The following is a 20,173-nucleotide window of genomic DNA, read 5'->3' as shown; positions in this document are numbered from 1 at the left end:
TTATGAGAGCCCTAGCAAATTAATACAAGGACAGATATATTTATAACTTGGTTATACAGAAAGTCTCTGAAAAATGACTCCCCTGCCCCCCTCCCCTTTAATCCCTCTGGATAGATTACCTCTTTGAGGCCAAGGAACAAAATTAAGTCTTTTGAAACTTTCCGTCATCATAAAGGTAGGCAAATCTGTATCTCCTAGTTCCAGTCCCTAAACATAGTGACTAGTTTACAAGTAAGCACCTGAACCAGGTTGGGGGCAAACTTCTTTCTATTCTCCAGATATCTAGAATTGGGGCTAAAAAATTCCAGGTCTGGGCTAAAAGCAGGATGATGGATGCAGTCCTTTAAATTAACAATATACAATTCCTTTTGGTTCTATGTGGTGAAAAATACAGCTGTGCAACCCCTTAGATTCAAATGAGAAGTTTGGATGGAGTTTAAGTAACAGAGTTTATAAGCATATATGCAGAAAATTTTTACAATGAAAAATTTTCTAGTATAATTCAACTATATGGAGAATTAGAAGGACTGGAAAATTTCACCTATATACTAATTAGTTATATACCATATCAGAAGATAAACTAACATTACTTACCCTATTTTGGGACTTTAGGCTTCCACATTCCTTGGATACTTGCCGCTGTACATATTCCATACTTCTGCTCTGAATATCTAGGCCTGGTTGACTGAATGTTATCTAAAATACAAACAATTTCTTACTTTTAGTGAAACCATATACAGTGGACATTCTAAAACTTCATAACCTCTTGGTAGTGAAGTTTTTCAAAATGGTTTTGATAAAAAGCATTGAATCATCCCCTCACCTTAAAAAAAACAGGTCTTTTCTTACACGTTTAAACTTTAACAAGTAATACATAGCCAAAAAAGTAAAAACAATCCAAATATACATCAACTAACCAATGGGTAAACAAAGATCCACAGAGTGGATATTACTCAACCACAAAAAGAAATAAAGTCTGAATACATGTCACAACAGTGGTTGCCAGTGTCTAGGGGACTAGGGGCACTGACTGCTAATTGGTATGGGGTTTTTTTTGGTTGATAACAATGTTTTAGGAATGTTTCAATACTGGTGATGGTTGCACAATCTCATGAATATACTAAAAACCACCGAATTATACATTCCTTTTAATGGTACATGGATTATATCTTGATTAAAAAAATTATAGGGACATTTAGTGTCCTGATATATTTATTAGATTTTTTAATTGCAAAGTTGATTTCAAAGCTAGATTATAGTTAAAATTTATCAGTTTAATTTTTATTTTATAATGAAAATTTCAAATATACACAAAAAGAGAATAATATAATGAATCCCCACGTTTATCATCTAGCTTCAACATTTTGACAATCTTGTTTTCTTCTTGATTATTTTTCTGTAGCATTTTGATCCAAATCTCACTGTTACAACGTAATAAAACTATAACCCTGAACATAAAAAGTAATATACGTACATGGCAAAAATTTCAAACTGTACAAGAGCATGGAAAGAAAAAATCTTCATCTCAGAACTTCAGTCCCAGTCCTACAAGTTAACTAGCATTAAAAAATTTTAGGCTGGGTGTGGTGGGTCATGCCAGTAATCCATCACTTTGAAAGGCCAAGGCAGGAGGACTCTTTGAGGTCAGGAATTGGAGATCAGCCTGAACAAAAGCGAGACCCCCATCTCTACAAAAAATAGAAAAAATTAGCTGGGCGTGGTGGTATCCATCACTTTCAGAGGCTGAGGTGGGAGGATTGCTTGAGGTCAGGAGTCTGGAAACAGCCTGGACAACAGGAGACCACCTTTCTACAAAATATTTAAAAATGAGCTGGGCATGGTGGTGTATGCACCTGTATTCTCAGCTACTCAAGAGGTTGAGGCCAGAGGATCAATTCAGCCCAGGAGTTCGAGGTTACAGTGAGCTATGATCATACCACTGCACTCCAGCCAGGGTGACAGAGTGAGACCCCGTCTCTTTTAAAAAAAAAAAAAAACTCACACACACACACAAGCAAATATATGGATCTTTAAAAACGGATGCTTTGTATTGTGCCCTTGGTTTTTGCACTTAATGATACATTATGGATAGTTTTCTATGTTAATAGGTAGACTATGTAAGAATTTGGAAATTAATAGGGGAATAAATTCCTATGGATTAAATGGTCTGAGAAGGCTTCATAAAGGAAATGACACTTCATGTAAACACAGAATGAGAGCTAAGTATTTGGATAAGTAACAAAACAAAACAAAACAAAAAAACCAACCAAAAACCTCAGAACAGCATTATGGAAAAGTAGAGAGAAAAAATTTTTTTCCTGATAGAATACAATAACCTCAATTATATATTAAATATATATTCTTGAGATCTATTTTAAAAAGTAAAAATGTCCACCTTTTCACTTATTATCCCAATTTTACTGTCCCAGAAAAGAGACATACACTACTTAAACACATATACACTTTGGAAAACTACCTGAGTCAACAGAGTCTATAAATATTAGTTTTCTCACACGATCCCTAAGTAAAAAGACAAATGGACAATGTTGATCTTTTTATACTTACTTACACAGATGTTATAAGATACACCCAAATTAATCACCACTTTTTAACACCCTGGGAATTTGGTGCTATTGCTATAATCTTTAGGAGAATTTATCAGCTGAAAAAGCTACAGGAGATATTTCTTAAAAGTTGGTCACAAATTAAATTTTAAAAGGATTCCACTTATGACAACACACTAAATGGTACAAAGGAATAATCCTATAAAAGATGTATATTTTCACAAAGAAAATGTGTGAAGTTTTATTGAGAAATATAGAAAAAGAGCTAAATAAAGAGATATATTATATTCATGAATAAGACTAAATTATCCTCCAAACTAATAAATAGATTCAGTCCAATTCAAAGATAAACCACAGAAGAATTTTTCATCAAACTCAACAAACTGATTAAGGGGAAACAGCCCCCGCCCCCTGCCCCATCCCCCCCAAAAGAAGGCCAAGAGGAAAAACAAAGTTAGGGCACTTGCTCTACAGATACTAAGACTTGTTATGGAGCTATAGTAATTCTATTTTAATGAAGACAATATTGCACTGGTGCAAGGACAAATAGACCAAGAGACCAGAAGAGAGAACAGAAATAGACCCAAACATATAGAGAGTTTGTAAAAACAATACAAGGAGAAGAATGATAAATTCAATTGCAATAAAATTTAGAATGTCTGTTCACCAAAATATCATAGAGTAAAAAACAATCACAAACTAGGAGATACTGGCCACAAATAAAACTCAAAAAGGATCTGTACCTAGAATACACAGAGAAGTGACACTGAGAATTTTATTACTCAGTAACAAGGTTATCTAAGAGTATGTAGTCAAAAACAATTTGTAAAGGAACAATCACAATTATTTCTATAGTCTTCGAATTTTCAATACACACCCCTTGGTCATACGGCACACATCAATCCTATAGTCTAATTCGTTCAAGAGCCTTTTCTAGCACATCAACATCAAGAGCCCACTCTTACCCTAAGGAAACTCTTGTATGTGAATAAATGGGGACAAGAAAGTTTGTACTGGCAGTATGCCTAATAATGACAAAAACCTAACAACAACTGAAACATCCACTGGCAGAAGAAAAAGAAACAAGTAGCAAACTATCAAGAAGAGCATGAGAATGTTAAACAAATAAAATTCAAGGTAATGGTTACCTCTAGGATGAAGGCAAGGGCATAGATAAGGGGTATATTTTTTTTAACGTTTTTGGTGGCTTCTCAAGTGTTCAGTGCATATATTCCTTTCTGTGTATTAAATATGTCATAAATCTTTGATCATGAGCTCAATGATACATGCTGCCTTATTTGTCTATAGTGAAATGACCACCAGGAACTTGAAAGTAAGAGAAATTAAGAATAAGAGCTATAATGGCTTCCGGGCTTATAAAACTTAACTAAAACCTGAGTGTATTAACATTTTGAAACACTGTACCTATCTATCCAAAGGATTTAAATCGCACATGGAGACATTAAAATGAGTCAAAGACAAACACTGACAATGCCTGTTAAGCATTAAAGGAGAGAAAAACCTAAGCTAGCATTTAAATGCCAATTCTCTATGGGTGTCTCAAACATAGGCACTGTTTTTTGTTTCAGACTATTTTTTCTTTTCAAGGATGTTTGTATATAGGACGTTATGGTCTGTATGTTTGTTGTCTTACTCTGGATTTGATTCATTATAAATTCTAATCTCTTGGTTTTGCTTTTTTTGTTGTTTATTTTGCATGGTGAAGGGCAGATAGTTTTAATATCCTTGTTTAACACATCATCCAATTTCTACACACACAAATAACATGATGAAAAATATTCTCACCTGATTAGCTTGGCTTTGCATGTAGACTCTTCTGGCATTCAGATCTTCAAAGGGAGAAGGTCTTACATTTGAGCTTCTATAAGGCTCACTGGTAACAACTGTCTCTTGCTGGAAAAGGTGATCCTTCACTAGAGAACTGGAAGTATCCACTTCGGTTGCCTAATGGGAACAACGCTCAACTCATTAGTTGCCAGAGTAAAAACAATGGCCTTTCTTAATGAAAATAAAGAATTCAAAGGCTAACCATGCCATACCAAACAGATATCTAGTAACCTTTTAACTATACTAAAAGTAATGCATGTACATAGAAAATGAAGAAGTTATTAGAAAGAAAATACAAATCAGTAATTCCAATTTTGCAAGTTAAAAAAAAAAGTATATACCAAGAACAATGCTGTTGATATAGTGGATTGAAAGAAGGAAGACAACAGTAGCCTACACACTTGTTGAATAAGTGAATGAATAAATTATTCTGAACTTGCTGATTACTTAGAAGGATTTAAGTTATGTATAAGAGACTTAGGTACATAATCACTGACAGTCACTAAAGATATGCTTTTAAAATGTCATAAACAATAATTTCTATGAAATAAATGTCAAGGAAATAAAATTTAGCACACTACAAAACAGAAAGTCTCAGAAGGGTTTCATTTCATTTAGTTTTTTTAAAGAAATAGGATAACTATTTGCTATTTCTTTCCTCATTTTTGTACATTTACTTGAGAAGAAATGTTGACAGCCAAGTAAAAATGGCTAAAATACTTTCGCTGGCTTATTCTAAAATAATTCAGAGTAATCACTATAGGGCTAATGAGTTTAGATCTTTATAAGTTTTCTTTTTTAAACTAAAAAAAGATTTTAAAAATTTTGTTGGTGTTACTTCTAAAATTAACCAATAAAATTCATAAAATGACTAAGATATTTTAAATTTATAAATGTAAGTTCTAGTTCTTGCTCTGGAACAAAAAATAGCCTTTGCCATTTAATTTCTTTAGCATTCAGTTTTCTCAATTACAAAATAATTATAATACTTACGCTGTTTTATGACACTGGATTGTCCTAAGAATCTAGTGAGATAATAATATAAGTGAATACATTCTGAAAACTAAAAGCTATTACTGTATCAGAGGAGTAGAGAAACTTTTAAAACTTTTAGAAGCAATGAGAATCTACTGTCACTTAAAATTAACTATGTCAAAACCAATCATTTTTACCTAATTTTCATAACAGTTGTCCTAATGTGTTGTGACAGTTAATGCTAAATTACTGGAAAAGGAAGAAATGACCTAAATGTGTTATAATAAGGGAACAGGTAAGTATATTATCATATGCTCACTAAATGGAATATCGTGTGGTCATTTGAAATTAGGCTTGTGAATCGTATTTTGTGAAAGAGTTCCCAACCATGTGGGAACTGTTTAGTTTTAAAAAGTCAGTATATAAAATTTTATTTACAGTATTATCATAGTCCTAAAAAGATAAAAGGTTGGAAGAAAATAAAATGAATTAACATTCCTTCTTATGGTATGAGTAATTTTCCAATTTTTAAGCTCGTTTACTTGTACATGATCATTTTAAAATCTAATTATCATACATATTGATACTTTACCCCTTTTGATACATTTCAGAAACATAATGTATTACTTTAAATTTTGTTGGAGGCGTAACTCTTAATGAGACTAAACATTTTTTTCCAACTAATTCATATGTCCATGAATGAACATAATTATTGCTAGAATGATGCAAGTTTAACAACAATTCTATTCCTATTTTTTTCTTTTTCTGTTTTTAAGAGATGGGGTCTCACTATGTTATCCAGGCTGTCCTTAAGCTCCCGGCTTCAAGTGACCCTCCTGCCTTAGGATCCAGAGTAGCTGGGACGAGAGGCAGGCCCCACCCAAATCATATTTTAAAATACAATACAATCACTTTTTAGCTTAAATACATTTTTTCCTCTTCATCTGAAATAACGAACTGAGACATACTATACCCTTGCCCAAACCCCTCTGGACTCATGAAGAATATCTCTTTATGTCAATAAAATAATTTTCTAAACAAGCTAATCTTCTGAGTTTTTCAAATTAATTTCCTCTTCTCAATATCCACTATTTGCTGTCCCAATGCAAGCTCTCATTATCTTTTTTTGCCTGTCTTGTTTCAGTAAGTTTCTAAGTGATCTCCTTGTTTCTAGTCTTTATCCCCTCATTCCTCATGCAAATCTGTTGTTTTTTCTATTTAAAACCCTTCTAAGGTTTCCCATTACCAAAGATTTGTTGGGAGACTGGGCACATACTCAAGAGGACAGGGAAGAGAATCAATATTGCCTGAAGAACCCTTGCATAAGATACCTAATTTACACAGTTCGTAGGAATGGGCCCTCTCTACTCTGGAAACACAAACTTAAAAGATAAAGTTCAATTTTATTTCGTAAGAAAAAGAAATGGGCAATAAATATATGAAAATATGCTGAACTTCATTCAATGAAAGGCATATCAAATATCATGCCATTATTATATAATAACTAGGAAAGATGTAAAAAATAGGTAATTAATAATACTCAATGTTGGCAAGGGTATGGAGAAATAGGAATAATTTTTGCACTGTTGGTCAGGATGCAATTTGACGATGCCTCTGAAAAAAAATCCAAACCTTTTGATGTAGCAATTCTACTTTGACAAACTGACTGTATATATAGACACAGACACACACACACACACACACACACACACACACACACACACACACACTCATAGTAGCACTATTTTTAACAAAGAAAGAGAAAAGAAAAAAAGAATCACTCCATCAGCAGGGGGATTGGTTTAAAAATCATGACATATATATGATAGAATTCCATGCAGCTATTAAAAAGATTTTGCAGTACTCACAAGATACTGTTAAGTGAAAATAGCTAAGTGCAGAACAGTCAGTATGGCATGATCCCAATAGTCTAACCGGTAGAAGGATGGATAGATTTATATTTATATTTTTAAAATACCAGGAAGTATACACACCAAACCACTGATATAGTTCTAGGAAGCTGAGGCTAGAACCAGGGGACTCATGGGTTTTCTAAGGAAATATTTTATATATAAAGGTCTCTCTATATATGTAATGACACAAAGAATAATAAAACAAATGTGAGCACTTGTGACCCAACTTAAGAAAAGTGAACATACCAATACAACTAATAATTCTCTGTTTCTCCATATTAATATCCACTACCATTTAGTTACCCAGCAGGTAAACACTATCCTGAAGTCATTTTTTTTCTATCTTTTTAGTCTTCTTTAGTTTTGCTACACAAGTATCATCCCTAAACAATATTTAGCTACAGAGCTTTTTTTGACTAATATCATCGTGCATGGGACAGATTTGTTTTTGTTTTTTTGAGACAGACTCTCACTCTTTTTGCCTGGGCTAGAGTGCCGTGGCGTCGGCCTAGCTCACAGCAACCTCAAACTCCTGGGCTCAAGCGATCCTTCTGCCTCAGCCTCCCGAGTACCTGGGACTACAGGCATGCGCCACCATGCCCGGCTAATTTTTTTCTATATATTTTTAGTTGTCCAATTAATTTCTTTCTATTTTTAGTAGAGACGGGGTCTCGCTCTTGCTCAGGCTGATCTTGAACTCCTGAGCTCAAACAATCCGCCCGCCTCGGCCTCCCAGAGTGCTAGGATTACAGGCGTGAGCCACTGTGCCTGGCCGACAGATTTGTTTTTGTTCAGTTTTTTTAACTGAAGTTTATTCGTGTTGACATGTATAGCAATATTTCAACCATTTTCACCTCTGTGTAGCAATGGTAGCTAAAATATATTGAACATTTTCTATGTGTCAGGTGTCGTGCCAAATACTTTGCATGGGGTAACTCATTTAATCCCCACAACAATCCTTTGAGGTAGATAGTACTATTATCTTTCTACTCCATAAGAAGAAACTAAAGCTCAGAGGGATTAAGTAACTTGCCTAAAATAAAAGTTACTCAGTGGAAGAGCTAGAATAAAAACACTACAATTTATCCATCTATTCTCTATGGATGACTGGGTTGTTCTAACTTTTTGCTATTTCAAAAAATATTGCTATGAACAATACTATATAGGCCTCATGATACGCATGTACAAGGGTTTCTCTGGTACACATCCAAGTGTGAAAATGCTGGGTTATGGGATATACATATGTTCCCATTTACATATTAAGAATGATTTTCCAAGGTGGTTTTAACAATTCACATACCCACAAACAATATTCCATACTCTTACCAAGAGTAGGCATTTTCATAATATTCACTCTTACATGTGTATATGCTATTAATTGCTATGATAATAGAAGTCTTACTAAAAATTACATAGCTTCCCTTAGGTGAACAACAAAGTTTGAGAATTAAAAACTAACAAATGAATGCATAGTCTATTACTTCAAAAGAAAAAAAAGGCAACATACTTTGAAACTATGGCTCATTCTACTCTTTCATTCTCATCTTTTTCTTTCAAAAATATTGATAAGCTTGTTTCTCTGTTACCATCTGACATTTCATACTTCTGATTTTTTGGTACCTGTCACTTCCTCTACCCACAATGGCTTTCTTCAAATTTTCCACTAAAAAACCTGCTTTATGCTTACCCTCAGCCACAAAATCAAAATGCTTTTGTTGATTCACTCCCAAACTAATCACTCTCTCCTTTGAATTTCCTTAAAAATACATATATCCATCTCCCTATAGTTTAAGTATTCTTCTATTTTTATTTTTCCCATGAACCAGTCCTATGGTCTGAATGTTTGTGTCCCCTCAAAATTCATATGTGGAAGCTTAATCACCAATGATGGTATTAGGCAGTGGGGCTGTGATCAGATTATGAATGTGGAGCCTTCATAAGTGTGATTAGTCCCCTTATAAAAGAGGCCCCAGAGATATGTCTTGTCCTTTCTGCCATGTGAGGACACAGCCAGAAGGTGCTATTTATGAACTTGAAAGTGGGCTCTCATCAGACACTGAATCTGCTGGTGCCTTGATTCTTGACTGTGAGAAATAAATGTGTTGTTTATAAGCTACCCAGTCTATGGCATTTTGTTATAGCAGCCAGAGCAAACTAAGACAGCCTGTAAGGAGGGACTCTGCCCATGTTTTATCCCTAGAGCTCAGAACTAACTATGTCTGGCACACATTAAGAACCCAAACATAGTCTGATATGCAAATATCCACAAATCAGATAACATTAATACACACCTAAGGAGTAACTGTGGTATAATAGAAAAATATGTAGAAAGAGAGCTGCTCAAACAACAAATCTTCACAGAAAAATTACCTTTTAATAACTGTTCAAAGTTCAAATTACACAAAAAATAAAAATTATTCCAAAATCCCACCCCAATGGAATAGCCCCTATTACTATTTGACAAGTATCATTTCCAACTTCCTAATGCATGCATATGTTTATATATTATGTATAATTTGATTCCATTTATATTATAAACAGTCTATCCATACAGTGTTTTTTTCACTTCATAACATTCCATGGACCTTTTCCTACATCATTATACAAGGATTTACCCCTGAAATGGCTGCAAAAAAGTCTAGTGTTTGCATATGTAATATATTACTTAGCCAATACTCTAATTATGGGCATTTAGATTATTTCCAAATTTCTGTTATATACATTGCAATGCATCTCCTCATACATACATCTTGGTGCACTTGTAATATTACTTCCCTAGGATTAATTTCCATAAATGGAGTTGTTGAAGAAAGCATATACATATACACTCAATTATATTAAAGAAGCTACCCTCAGGCAAACTTATGTATCAACTAAAAAACCCCTAGTAATTTACGACACAGGGACCATTTCCTTACATCTCTGCTCACACTGGGCCTTATTTATCACTTACCAATCTTTGCCAATCTAGTAAGAAAAATATTTTGTTATTTTCCAAAAAAAAATATCTATACCATTTCCATAATTAAAATTACAGGTTGAGTATACCTTACACAAAACGCTTGGGACCACAGTGTTTCAGATTTGTTCAGATTTTGGAATATTTATTTATACTCAGGTTCAACATCCCTAATCCAAAAATTCAGAATCTGAGCATTTCCCTTGAGTGACCAGTTGGTGCTCAAAACATTTTGGAGCATTTCTAATTAGGGGTGCTCGACCTTTAATAACCAAAACATTTTCTCAATTTTGATACAATTGAGCAAAAAGTGTTCAGGCTAAGTCAAATTTCTATAATTTTTACTGGATTATAATCCTTGAAAAGTAACAATCACTATGGAAACATGGACATAACTTAAAAATAGGAGGTGGGAAATGCCAAAAATCTTCCATAAGAGCAGAAAAGTTTAATACAGGAAATGCACAAAGACTGTACATACATTAGCATGATCTCTAGGTTTAAAAAAACATCTCCAGCAGTTATGTACACCCATATTCAATGCTTTTAGTATTGTTTGCTGGCATAGGCTCATCTGTATTTATCTATAAAGTAACCCATGCCAATAATTAATGCACAATGGAAGTCTGTTTTACTCTCAGCTGCTGGTATAATAATTATTATTCTATGGTTGCTAAGAGATTACTTAGCTTTTTCTTTTTCAGAGAGTACTATAGCAATTTTGCACATGGAGGCAAAAGGATACGGCACAAAGCAATAAAATAATTCCAGCTGTAGCTCTCAATCAGCACATAAGGCCAGATGACAGCTCTAGAGAAAATAAAAACAGACTTTGCTTCTCCCTCCCTTTGCTTTCTCCTACTAGTAATTCTGAGACAGAGAAAATTTAATTTTGTTCTGTCATCCTTTTAAAATGTATGATTACAAAAAAATAAATCAAGTGTGGAAAAAAGGGATATTGACATACTGCTTCAGAACTTCATTCTTAGAGTTGTTTATCACAAATTACAGGTTTGAAAAATGTGTGGCTGGGTTATATTCAATTAAGAGAAGCTTTTAATAATTGTACTATGGGTTTATTAAATGATAGAAGTAGTTAGAAATTTCCTTTGGTAAAGAACTCTCATATTTTAGCATTATATATATTAAAAGACAATGTCAAGAGAATGAGAAGATAAGCCACTGACTGGGAGAAAATATTTGCAAAAGACACATCTTATAAACAACCACTTTTCAAAACATACAAAGAACTCTTAAAACTCAACCGTAAGAAAATGAACAACCCAATTAAAACATGGGCCAAGACTTTAACAGACACCTCATCAAAGAAGATATACAGATGGCAAAAAAGGTTATGAAACGATGTTCAATATCATATGTACTTAGAGAATTATGAATTAAAACAATGGTACCACTACGCAAGTATTAGAATGGTAAAACTCCAGAACAATGACAGCACTAAATGCTGGCTTGGATACAGAACAAAAGGAATTCTCATTCTTTGCGGAGGGGAATGCAAAATGGTACAGCCACTTCTGAAGACAGTTTTAGCCGTTTCTTACAAATCTAAACATACCCTTACCATATGATACAGCAACAGTATTCCTTGTTATTACCCAGAGTAGTTGAACACTTATGCCCACACAAAATATTTATAGAAACTTCATTTACATTTGCCAAAACTTGGAAACAACCAAGATGTCCTTCAGTAGGTGAGTGGACAAATAAACTGTGATACATCCAGGCAATAGGATATTATTCAGTTCTAAAAAAGACTGAATTATCAAGCCATGAAAAAACATGGAGGAAACTGAAATGCATGTTAGTAAGCGAAAGAAGCCAATCTGAAAAACCTACATATTATGTTTCCAACTATATGACATTCTGGAAAAGGCAAAACTATGGAGATAGCAAAAAGATTAATGATTACTGAGGCTGGGAGAAGGTAGAGATGAATAGGCTGAGCTCAGAGGATTTTTAAGGCAATGAAACTGTACTGATACTACAATGGTGAATACATGTCATTATACATTTGTCAAACTCATTGAATGCATGCCACCAAGAATTAACCCTAAGGTAAACTATGGACTTTGGGTGATAATGATATGTCTGTGTAAGTTTACTGATTGTAACAAATGTACCTCTGTTGGGAAATGATGACAGTAGGGGAAGTTGTGCATGTGTAGTGATGGGGTATATGAGAACCCTCTGTCCTTTCCACTCAATTTTGCTATAAACGTAAAACCAGTCTAAAAACAAAGTTTACTAATTTAAAAATTACATATATTAAAAATGCTACCAAAGCATCTATTCTTTTGGTATTTAAAATTATATGCATAAATTATGCCAACTTAGAAAGCACAGAAAAGGAGGAAAAAATTACTCATAATTCCTTAAGCCCAAAAAATCATTAACATTTTGGTGTAGTGCTTCAAGTAGCAATTCATTTTAGACTTGGCCACAATTGTCTCCTATTTTGTTCATTAGATTTCTTTAGTTACTTTTGATTAGTTTAAAGATAAAAATAAACTAGGCCTTGAGTTTTTAATTTTGTATTTGTCTATGAGCTTTGTCTGAAAACCTCAACAGCTTACAGTATTTTCTTTAAGAAATTTGAACATAGTAACCTGTGATGAAACAATATAGAAGGAATATGAAAAATGTACCAAACACGATTGCCTGGCAACAGTAGAAAAGGAAAACAAGTCCTCTATCTTGGCTTACGCAAGAACTAAACTACCTTTCTAATGAAGAGTTATTAATAGTTTGGCTTAATGTAATGTTAAGTTTTCAGAGATTGCTTACTGTCTGTAGATCTATTTCTGAGTTAATAAGCAGTAGTTACATAGTTCTGCTAACTATATAAATCTTCAAATAACCCTTTAAATGGTAAACCTATTTCTAGGATTTTTATCTTAAGGTTGCACTCAAAGACACAAACAAAAATTTATATGAAAGGCTGTGGGAAATTAAATGTTCAATCACATGTGAATAGTTAAATAAATTCTAGTACAGCTACACAATATAATGGCTAAGATCAAAGACTCTGAAGGTAGACTGTGCAGGTTCAAATTTTATGATTTATACTATGTAAATTTCAACTAAGAACATCACCACCACCACCAGTACTATAAACAAAAATCCCCTCAAAAATATAATCAAAATGGTGAAGATTTACACTGACTACATTTTAAAATATGATCCCAATGGTGCTTTTAAAAGGAAGTATGCATTTGTATACAAGCAGACTAGGCAGAAGCACCCAAAATATTGGTAGCAGTTATCTCTGGGTAGAGATGAATGATTCCTGATTTTTCCTTTATAATTTTCTAAATATCCAAATACATGAAGATGTATTAGGCTGAAAGTGAAGAAAAAATTTAAATAATAAACAAAACATTTATTCAAAAGACAGAGGTTTTTTTGCTCCCTTAATATGGATAATAAATAAAACTCAACCTAAAACATATCAGGGCTTCCAGTCTGGGTGACAGAGTACCTGTCTCTAAAAATACATACACATACTCATTCATTTATTTCAGGGCTTTTGGAACTTAATTGTAGGATAGTGCTAGAGAGAATTGTGATAGGGTAAAATACTTGTTACTAGCTAAATAAAGCCAATCCATTAACTTAGTTTTCAGAGTTAGAGCCTTGTTAAAATATTACCACCTTCGAAAATCAGTACATGAACAATTTATAGCCCCCCTGCCTAAAGCAAAACTACTTTAGATAATAAATGTAAATCACAGTCTCTTAATCATTTTAGCTCAGAAGTGACATTATCTACTCCTTCAAAAGATTAAATTAGTCAACTACTCTCAATGGCCAAGGGAGAAAATATGACAACTTTTCACTTCAGATCAGTCAGACTTCATATTTCTTCTGCCCAAAAGCATGGTATCTAAGATCTTTTCCTCCTATAACCCCACACCTGTTGGGAGGTGAGTTCTGTGGGTTTTGTTATTAACTCAGCATATCTGAATAAGAGCTGTAAATGTTATAACTGACAACTCTGGCTGTCAACACTAAAAATGATCTTAAAACAAGCATAAGCTAGCATTTAAAAAAAAAACCCACAAAACCTTAATTGCCTCAATAAAATTGTCCAAAAAAAACAAATGAAAAGGACATTCATACCTTAATATTGGTTAGGTTTTTTTTTTTTTTTAAAAAAAACCTAATTATTAAGATTTTTCCTCAAAAACCTTGCTTGAGTACCAAGTATGTGATCAGAGCTATTAATATATCAAGGACAAAAGATGACCAAGATAGGATTTTAAATTCAAATGATGAAACCCTTCAAAGACAGATATGAAATAGAACGGTAAACTTCCTGTTGACTTAATGATGACTGATGAAGACAATGAATTGCCGAAAACAGAAAGCTGCCCACTAACAAATAACCAAACGTCTAGCACAGTTATTGGCATAGAATAGGTACTCAAATATTTGTTGAATGAATGAATGGGTATTCAAAACAGAGAAGATTTCCAATGACATTTAGTGCCTTCAAGACATTTATCATCTAAATATAACAATTATTACTTCCTCTGGGTTAAAAAAAACTTAGATAATGGGTTATTCTTTTAAACTATATTAGTTGTCTTTGCAAATGATCTCCAAAAAAGTAAACCTGATAATAACTACTACCTTAAATCACAGTTGGATTGCATTCAAAACCTCAAAATGTTTATTTATGCCAAACCCATAAGGTGAATTATGAAACTTAATATGATGTATTTTATTACTAATGAAGTGGATAAATAAATTAGAATATATTATAACTTCCAATCTATTCCAAAAGAAGAATGACCTTTTAAAATTTTGGCACATCATGAAATAAATGGTACTAAGGTAAATTTAAGAGTTTTCCTTTGTGGTTGTAATTCTGGACATTGACTCTGAAAAATTTAGCTATCATTCTAATCATTTTAAGAAAAAGTTAAACCTCCCTTTGTGTTTGAGCATTAGTTATTTATTGCTGCATAAAAAATTATCACAAAACTTAGCAGCTTCAAGTAACAAACATTTATTTTTTCACAGTTTCTGTGAATCAGAACTTTGGGGGTAACTTAGCTGGATGATTCTAGTTCATAGTCCCTTGTGAAGTTGCAGTCAAGATGTTAGCCATGGCTACGGTTATCTAAAGGCTTGTTTAGTGCTAGAGGACTTGCTTCCAGGATGGTTCACTTCACATGGTTGTTTTAGAAGGTCCCAGATCCTTGCTGGTTGTTGGCAGAAGGCCTCAGTTCCTCACATGAACTCCTTCACAGATTTGCTCAAATGTCCTTGCACATAGCAGCTGGTTTCTCTCAGAGTGAACCAAGAGAGAGAGCAAGATGGAAGGCACAAATTTTCTTATGAACTACTCTCAGAAGTCACATTTCATTATTTTCATCTCATTCTATTTGCTAGAAGTAAGTCATTAAGTACAGCCCCACACTCAAGGAGAGGAGAATTAGACTCCAGTGAAGTCAGGAGTATAAATGACTTCGTTTATATATTTTATTAAAACCATTACAATTCACTACTCTTTGGACACAAATTATTTACATTTTTCTCACATGCAAAATACACTCACTCCCTTCCAAGATTCCCCTAAAGTCTCATCCTTTTACAGTAACACTTTCATATCTAAGATGTTGTAATCTAAAGATCTATGTACAGATGAAACGTCTTAGGTGCAATTACTCAAGTGCAGGTCCTTGCATATAGTTCCTCTCAATCTGAAAATCTATTAATTCAACAGACAAATTATCTGCCCAACATACGCCTAAAAGACAATGGTAGGACAGGAGGAGGATAAATGCTATATGATCTTCTTGTTCGAAAGTGGAGAAAATGAGAGAAATATAGCCATCAGTCCGGAGCAGGTTTGAAATCAAGGTGCGAACATTAGAAGTTCCGGGAGTATAACTTAGGACCTGGGAATAACTTTTCATGGCTCTTTGCTCTGCTATTTGAGGTCTTGGTTCTAATTTCTGAGTCATCTTTCCATTTTCATAAAAGGGAGGCCACATTTGCCATCTGTATAGTGTTTTCATCCTGTTTCCTGCCAGTGGAATTCTGGAGATCCAAGGGGCCTCTCTGCAGTCCAAGTTGGTGGCATTTCTGCCAATATAATTCTTTGGAAAACTTTGTAGGTCTCTTGTGAATCTTATTGGAGTTCACTCCATTAGATAAAAAGCACACTCACAATTCTCTCAGAGAAAATCTTCTTAAACTTCTGGTAAGGGATATGCCCTTACAAGCTTCTTATGAGCTCAATTATTTAGATTGAAAGGTTCTCTGAGCACCACCCCTTGGATCTTTCTGTAGTCTTAACGAAGGAATTTACAGTCACACCCTTGGCTTTATTCTTAAGACATTGCTTTTCTGAGGCGGGCTGGATCTGATCTTTGCCTGGAAGTCACTTCTTAGTTTTAGCAGTTTGACGTCCTGAGAAACTGAGAATTTTCTTTTTGTTTAGGAGCCCTTCCTTAGCTTATTTCTCTCCTCTTCTGTTCACCACAAGCAGTAAGAAGAAATTAGGCAACAGCTTTAATGTTTTACTTGAAAATCTCCTCAGCTGAATTGCCCAGTTCGTTCATTAGGTACATTTTCTGCTTCCCACATTACTGCAGGTGACACCGTGGCTGAACTCTCTGCCACCACCTAACAAGGATTCCCTTTTTTCCATTTTTCAATACAGTTTTCTTAATTTTCATTTAAGCCCTCACTGGCACAAAGGCCCAAAAGCCTTTAAGCTTCCAGTAACAGTCTCTTCAGGACTTCACTAAAACTCTCCTCAAAGACCTTCCAGTCTCCATTTACTGTCCAAGTCCAAAGTCACTCTCACATTTTAAAGTATTTATTATGGTAGCACCTCGTTTATGGATACCAAAATCTGTATTAGTGATAAATTATTCCCCAAATTAACGGCAAACATTTATTTCGCAGTTTCTTTAGGAACTCAAGAACCACTTAGATAAGTGGTTTTGGCTCAGCATCCCTCATAAGGTTGCAGTCAAAATATCAGCTACGGCTGCAGTCATCTGAAGGGCTTGTTTGGAGCAGAATGACCTGTTTCCAGGGTGGATGACTAATATGGCAATTGTCTGAAGGCTTCAGTTCCTCACCACATGGACATCTACATAGGGTTGCTTGCGTGTCCTCATAATATGACAAGTACACATCCCTCAGAACTAGTGATCCATGAAAGAGAGTCAGGCAGAAGCTGCAATGTCTTTTCAGACTTGCCCTTGGAGTCATACGCTGTCACTTCTACCACATTCTCTTTGTTAAGGTAACAACTCACTAAGTATTGTATAATCAAGGCAGTGGGGGGGATTACATTCCACTAAAATAAAAAATATTTAAAAATTTGTGAATCTACTTTAAAAACATCACAGCATGAAAAAAACAAGAATTAAAACTTAACATAAAAATTGCTCCTATTGAAATTACATTTAAACAGAAACCTATAATTAGGGTCTCCAATGACATTGCATATTTTCTATTTTATTATGAAAATAAAAGCTAAACAAGTACTTCAGTGTCTAATGAAGCTAAGATATAAACAACTCCTGTAGAGAAGGTTGTGTATGTGGGTGTGCGTGCATAAACTGTTGGACTGAGGGCACTGGAGATACCTTACTATGAAGCAAGGATCCCAAGGAGATAACAACAGAAAGGTTCTCTTGCTGCTTTTGTGATACAGTAATCTTCTTTACTAGCCTTCTTCTTGCTGTTTCTAACTTTTTACTATTTTGCCTGCATCTGTGAAGCCATTATTCCTCATTCATATCTTCCCACTGTTTTTACTTTACTCCCTGTTTTACTTTTACATACCAAAGCCCTGACATATATGGTACTACTAGTGAACATGATTATGAAAACAGACAACGGTTTTTACAAAACCCACTTACTACTATATGCACAAAGTCTTGCAAACAATTGTCCTATAGCACTTTTTAAAAATGCAATGTTATCTGTAGAAATTAGGTGAAACCAAATCAGACGAGTATAAAAATGAATAATCATTAAGGGACATAGTGTTAATATGTGAAAACTCATCTGTAAAAATTGAATTTTAAATAAATTACTTTCACCACAAAAGACGTATTATAAAAATGTTTCCGCCAGCCCCATATTTTGTTTGATGGAACTTTGGAAAATACTTAACTAAAAAATATACTTATTTTTGGATTGTAATACACATTTTTTACACCTAATTGCAACTCACTGTATTTTTAAAATAATAATTAACCGTCAACAGAGTAAACATATACACTTCTAAGAACCCTCAAATATACAATAGAGGATGACTAATTAGATTATATCCATTAAAAAAAAAGGAAAAGTGAAAAATTGTAAACTTGAAAAGTATTTAAGGACATAGAAAATATTACTACATATTTAAGTGAAAAAAAGCAGACTATGGTATAATGATACCATCTTAAGTTTATGCATTTACAGAAAAAATACCAAAGACCATATTTTAAAACATGTATGAAAGTTATAATGGATGGTAGCAAATTTATGTTTTATCCTTAAATTTTGCTGTATATCTCAATATATAGCTCCTTTCTAAAATAACTATATTTCTATTTTCTGATTTTAAAAGTATTAAACTATGTACATATTTTGCCATGTCTTTAAGCAACAACTATTTTTAAAATAATATGAATACTGGAATATTAACATAATATGTACACATATTCAGCAAACTTAAAAAATACAGAAAAATATTAAGAAGAAAGCAATATAGCTCTGATTCCCACAATCCAAAGGTAACCAACAAAACATTTATCATTTTAGCTGAGTAATGAAGATAACACCATATAATTTTTTTGCTTCTGTTGCTCAATATATTGCAAGCAAATTAATAAACAATATAATTTTTAGTGGTTGCATGACAGATATGCCTTAAAGTATTCAATCATTCCCATTATCCCATTGTTAGCTCTTTAGCTTCTCATTCATTATCAAATAACATTTTAAAATATATGTCCATATGACAAAATCTGTGTGTACAAATTTTTGTACATCTCTATTTCCTTCGTATACATTACTGGAAATTGAATCATTAGATCAACAGCCATGAATGTTTCTACTTTTAAGGCTTTTTAATACATACTGCCAAATTGCTTTTTAGAAAAAAATGTACCAATCTACAATTTCTTTAGCAGGGCATCAATCTGTCAATCTTACAGACAAAGGATGGAGCAATATCATTTTTTTAAACCTTTGGTCATCTGGTAACTAAAAATGTTAATTTACTTTAATTTATACTGCTTGCTGATTACCAATGAGTTAAAACATAACCGTGTCCATAAGCTTACCAGCAATTTGCAATCCTTTTCTGTGAATTTTTTATATAAGAACCTTGTCTATTTTTTTCTGGGAAATGAGGTATCTGGGATGGTTAATTTTATGTGTTAATTTGGCTAAGCTATTGGGCCCAGTTGTTTGGTCAAACACTAGTCTAGATGTTGCTGTGAAGGTAATTTTTAGATGTGACTAACATTTAAATTAATAGATACTGAGTAAAGGAGATTATCTTCCATAATGTGGGTAGCCTTATCCAATCAGTTTAAGGCCATAAGAGAACAGACTGTGGTCCCTCTGAAGAGAATGGATTTTTGGCCGGAGACTGCCTTCTGGCGCAAGACTGCAACATCAACTCGTGCCAATTTCCAGCATACCTGTCTGCCCTGTCAATCCCACAATCTTGTGAGCCAATTCCTTTAAAACACAAATAAACAAACAAACAAACAAACAAGAACTTCTCTTTCTATATATAGGTTGAGTATCCCTTATCCAAAATACTAGGAACCAGACTGTTTCAAATTTTAGATTTTTGAATATTTGTATAATGACATATCTTAAGAAGGGTATTCAAGTTTAAACATGGATTTCATTATGTTTCA

The 20,173-nt window shown here is 33.6% G+C and overlaps 1 protein-coding gene across 1 annotated transcript in view; it reads right to left on the bottom strand.

Moving 5' to 3' along the window:
• Positions 1-20,173, bottom strand: part of SPRED1 (sprouty-related, EVH1 domain containing 1) — a 99,405-nt gene that overhangs the window by 3,622 nt on the left and 75,610 nt on the right. The window contains exons 5-6 of the mRNA XM_012649535.1: positions 4,371-4,529; positions 595-696 (exon numbers count right to left, since the gene is read on the bottom strand). Coding sequence (XP_012504989.1) covers positions 595-696; positions 4,371-4,529 — 261 coding nt within the window. The remainder of the gene's footprint in view (positions 1-594; positions 697-4,370; positions 4,530-20,173) is intronic.

Source organism: Propithecus coquereli, unplaced genomic scaffold, assembly GCF_000956105.1.
Source record: "Propithecus coquereli isolate 6110/MARCELLA unplaced genomic scaffold, Pcoq_1.0 Scaffold3, whole genome shotgun sequence".
NCBI lineage: Eukaryota > Metazoa > Chordata > Mammalia > Primates > Indriidae > Propithecus > Propithecus coquereli.
Note: the sequence above shows the minus strand (reverse complement) of the source record. Positions and strands in the feature narration are given on the sequence as shown.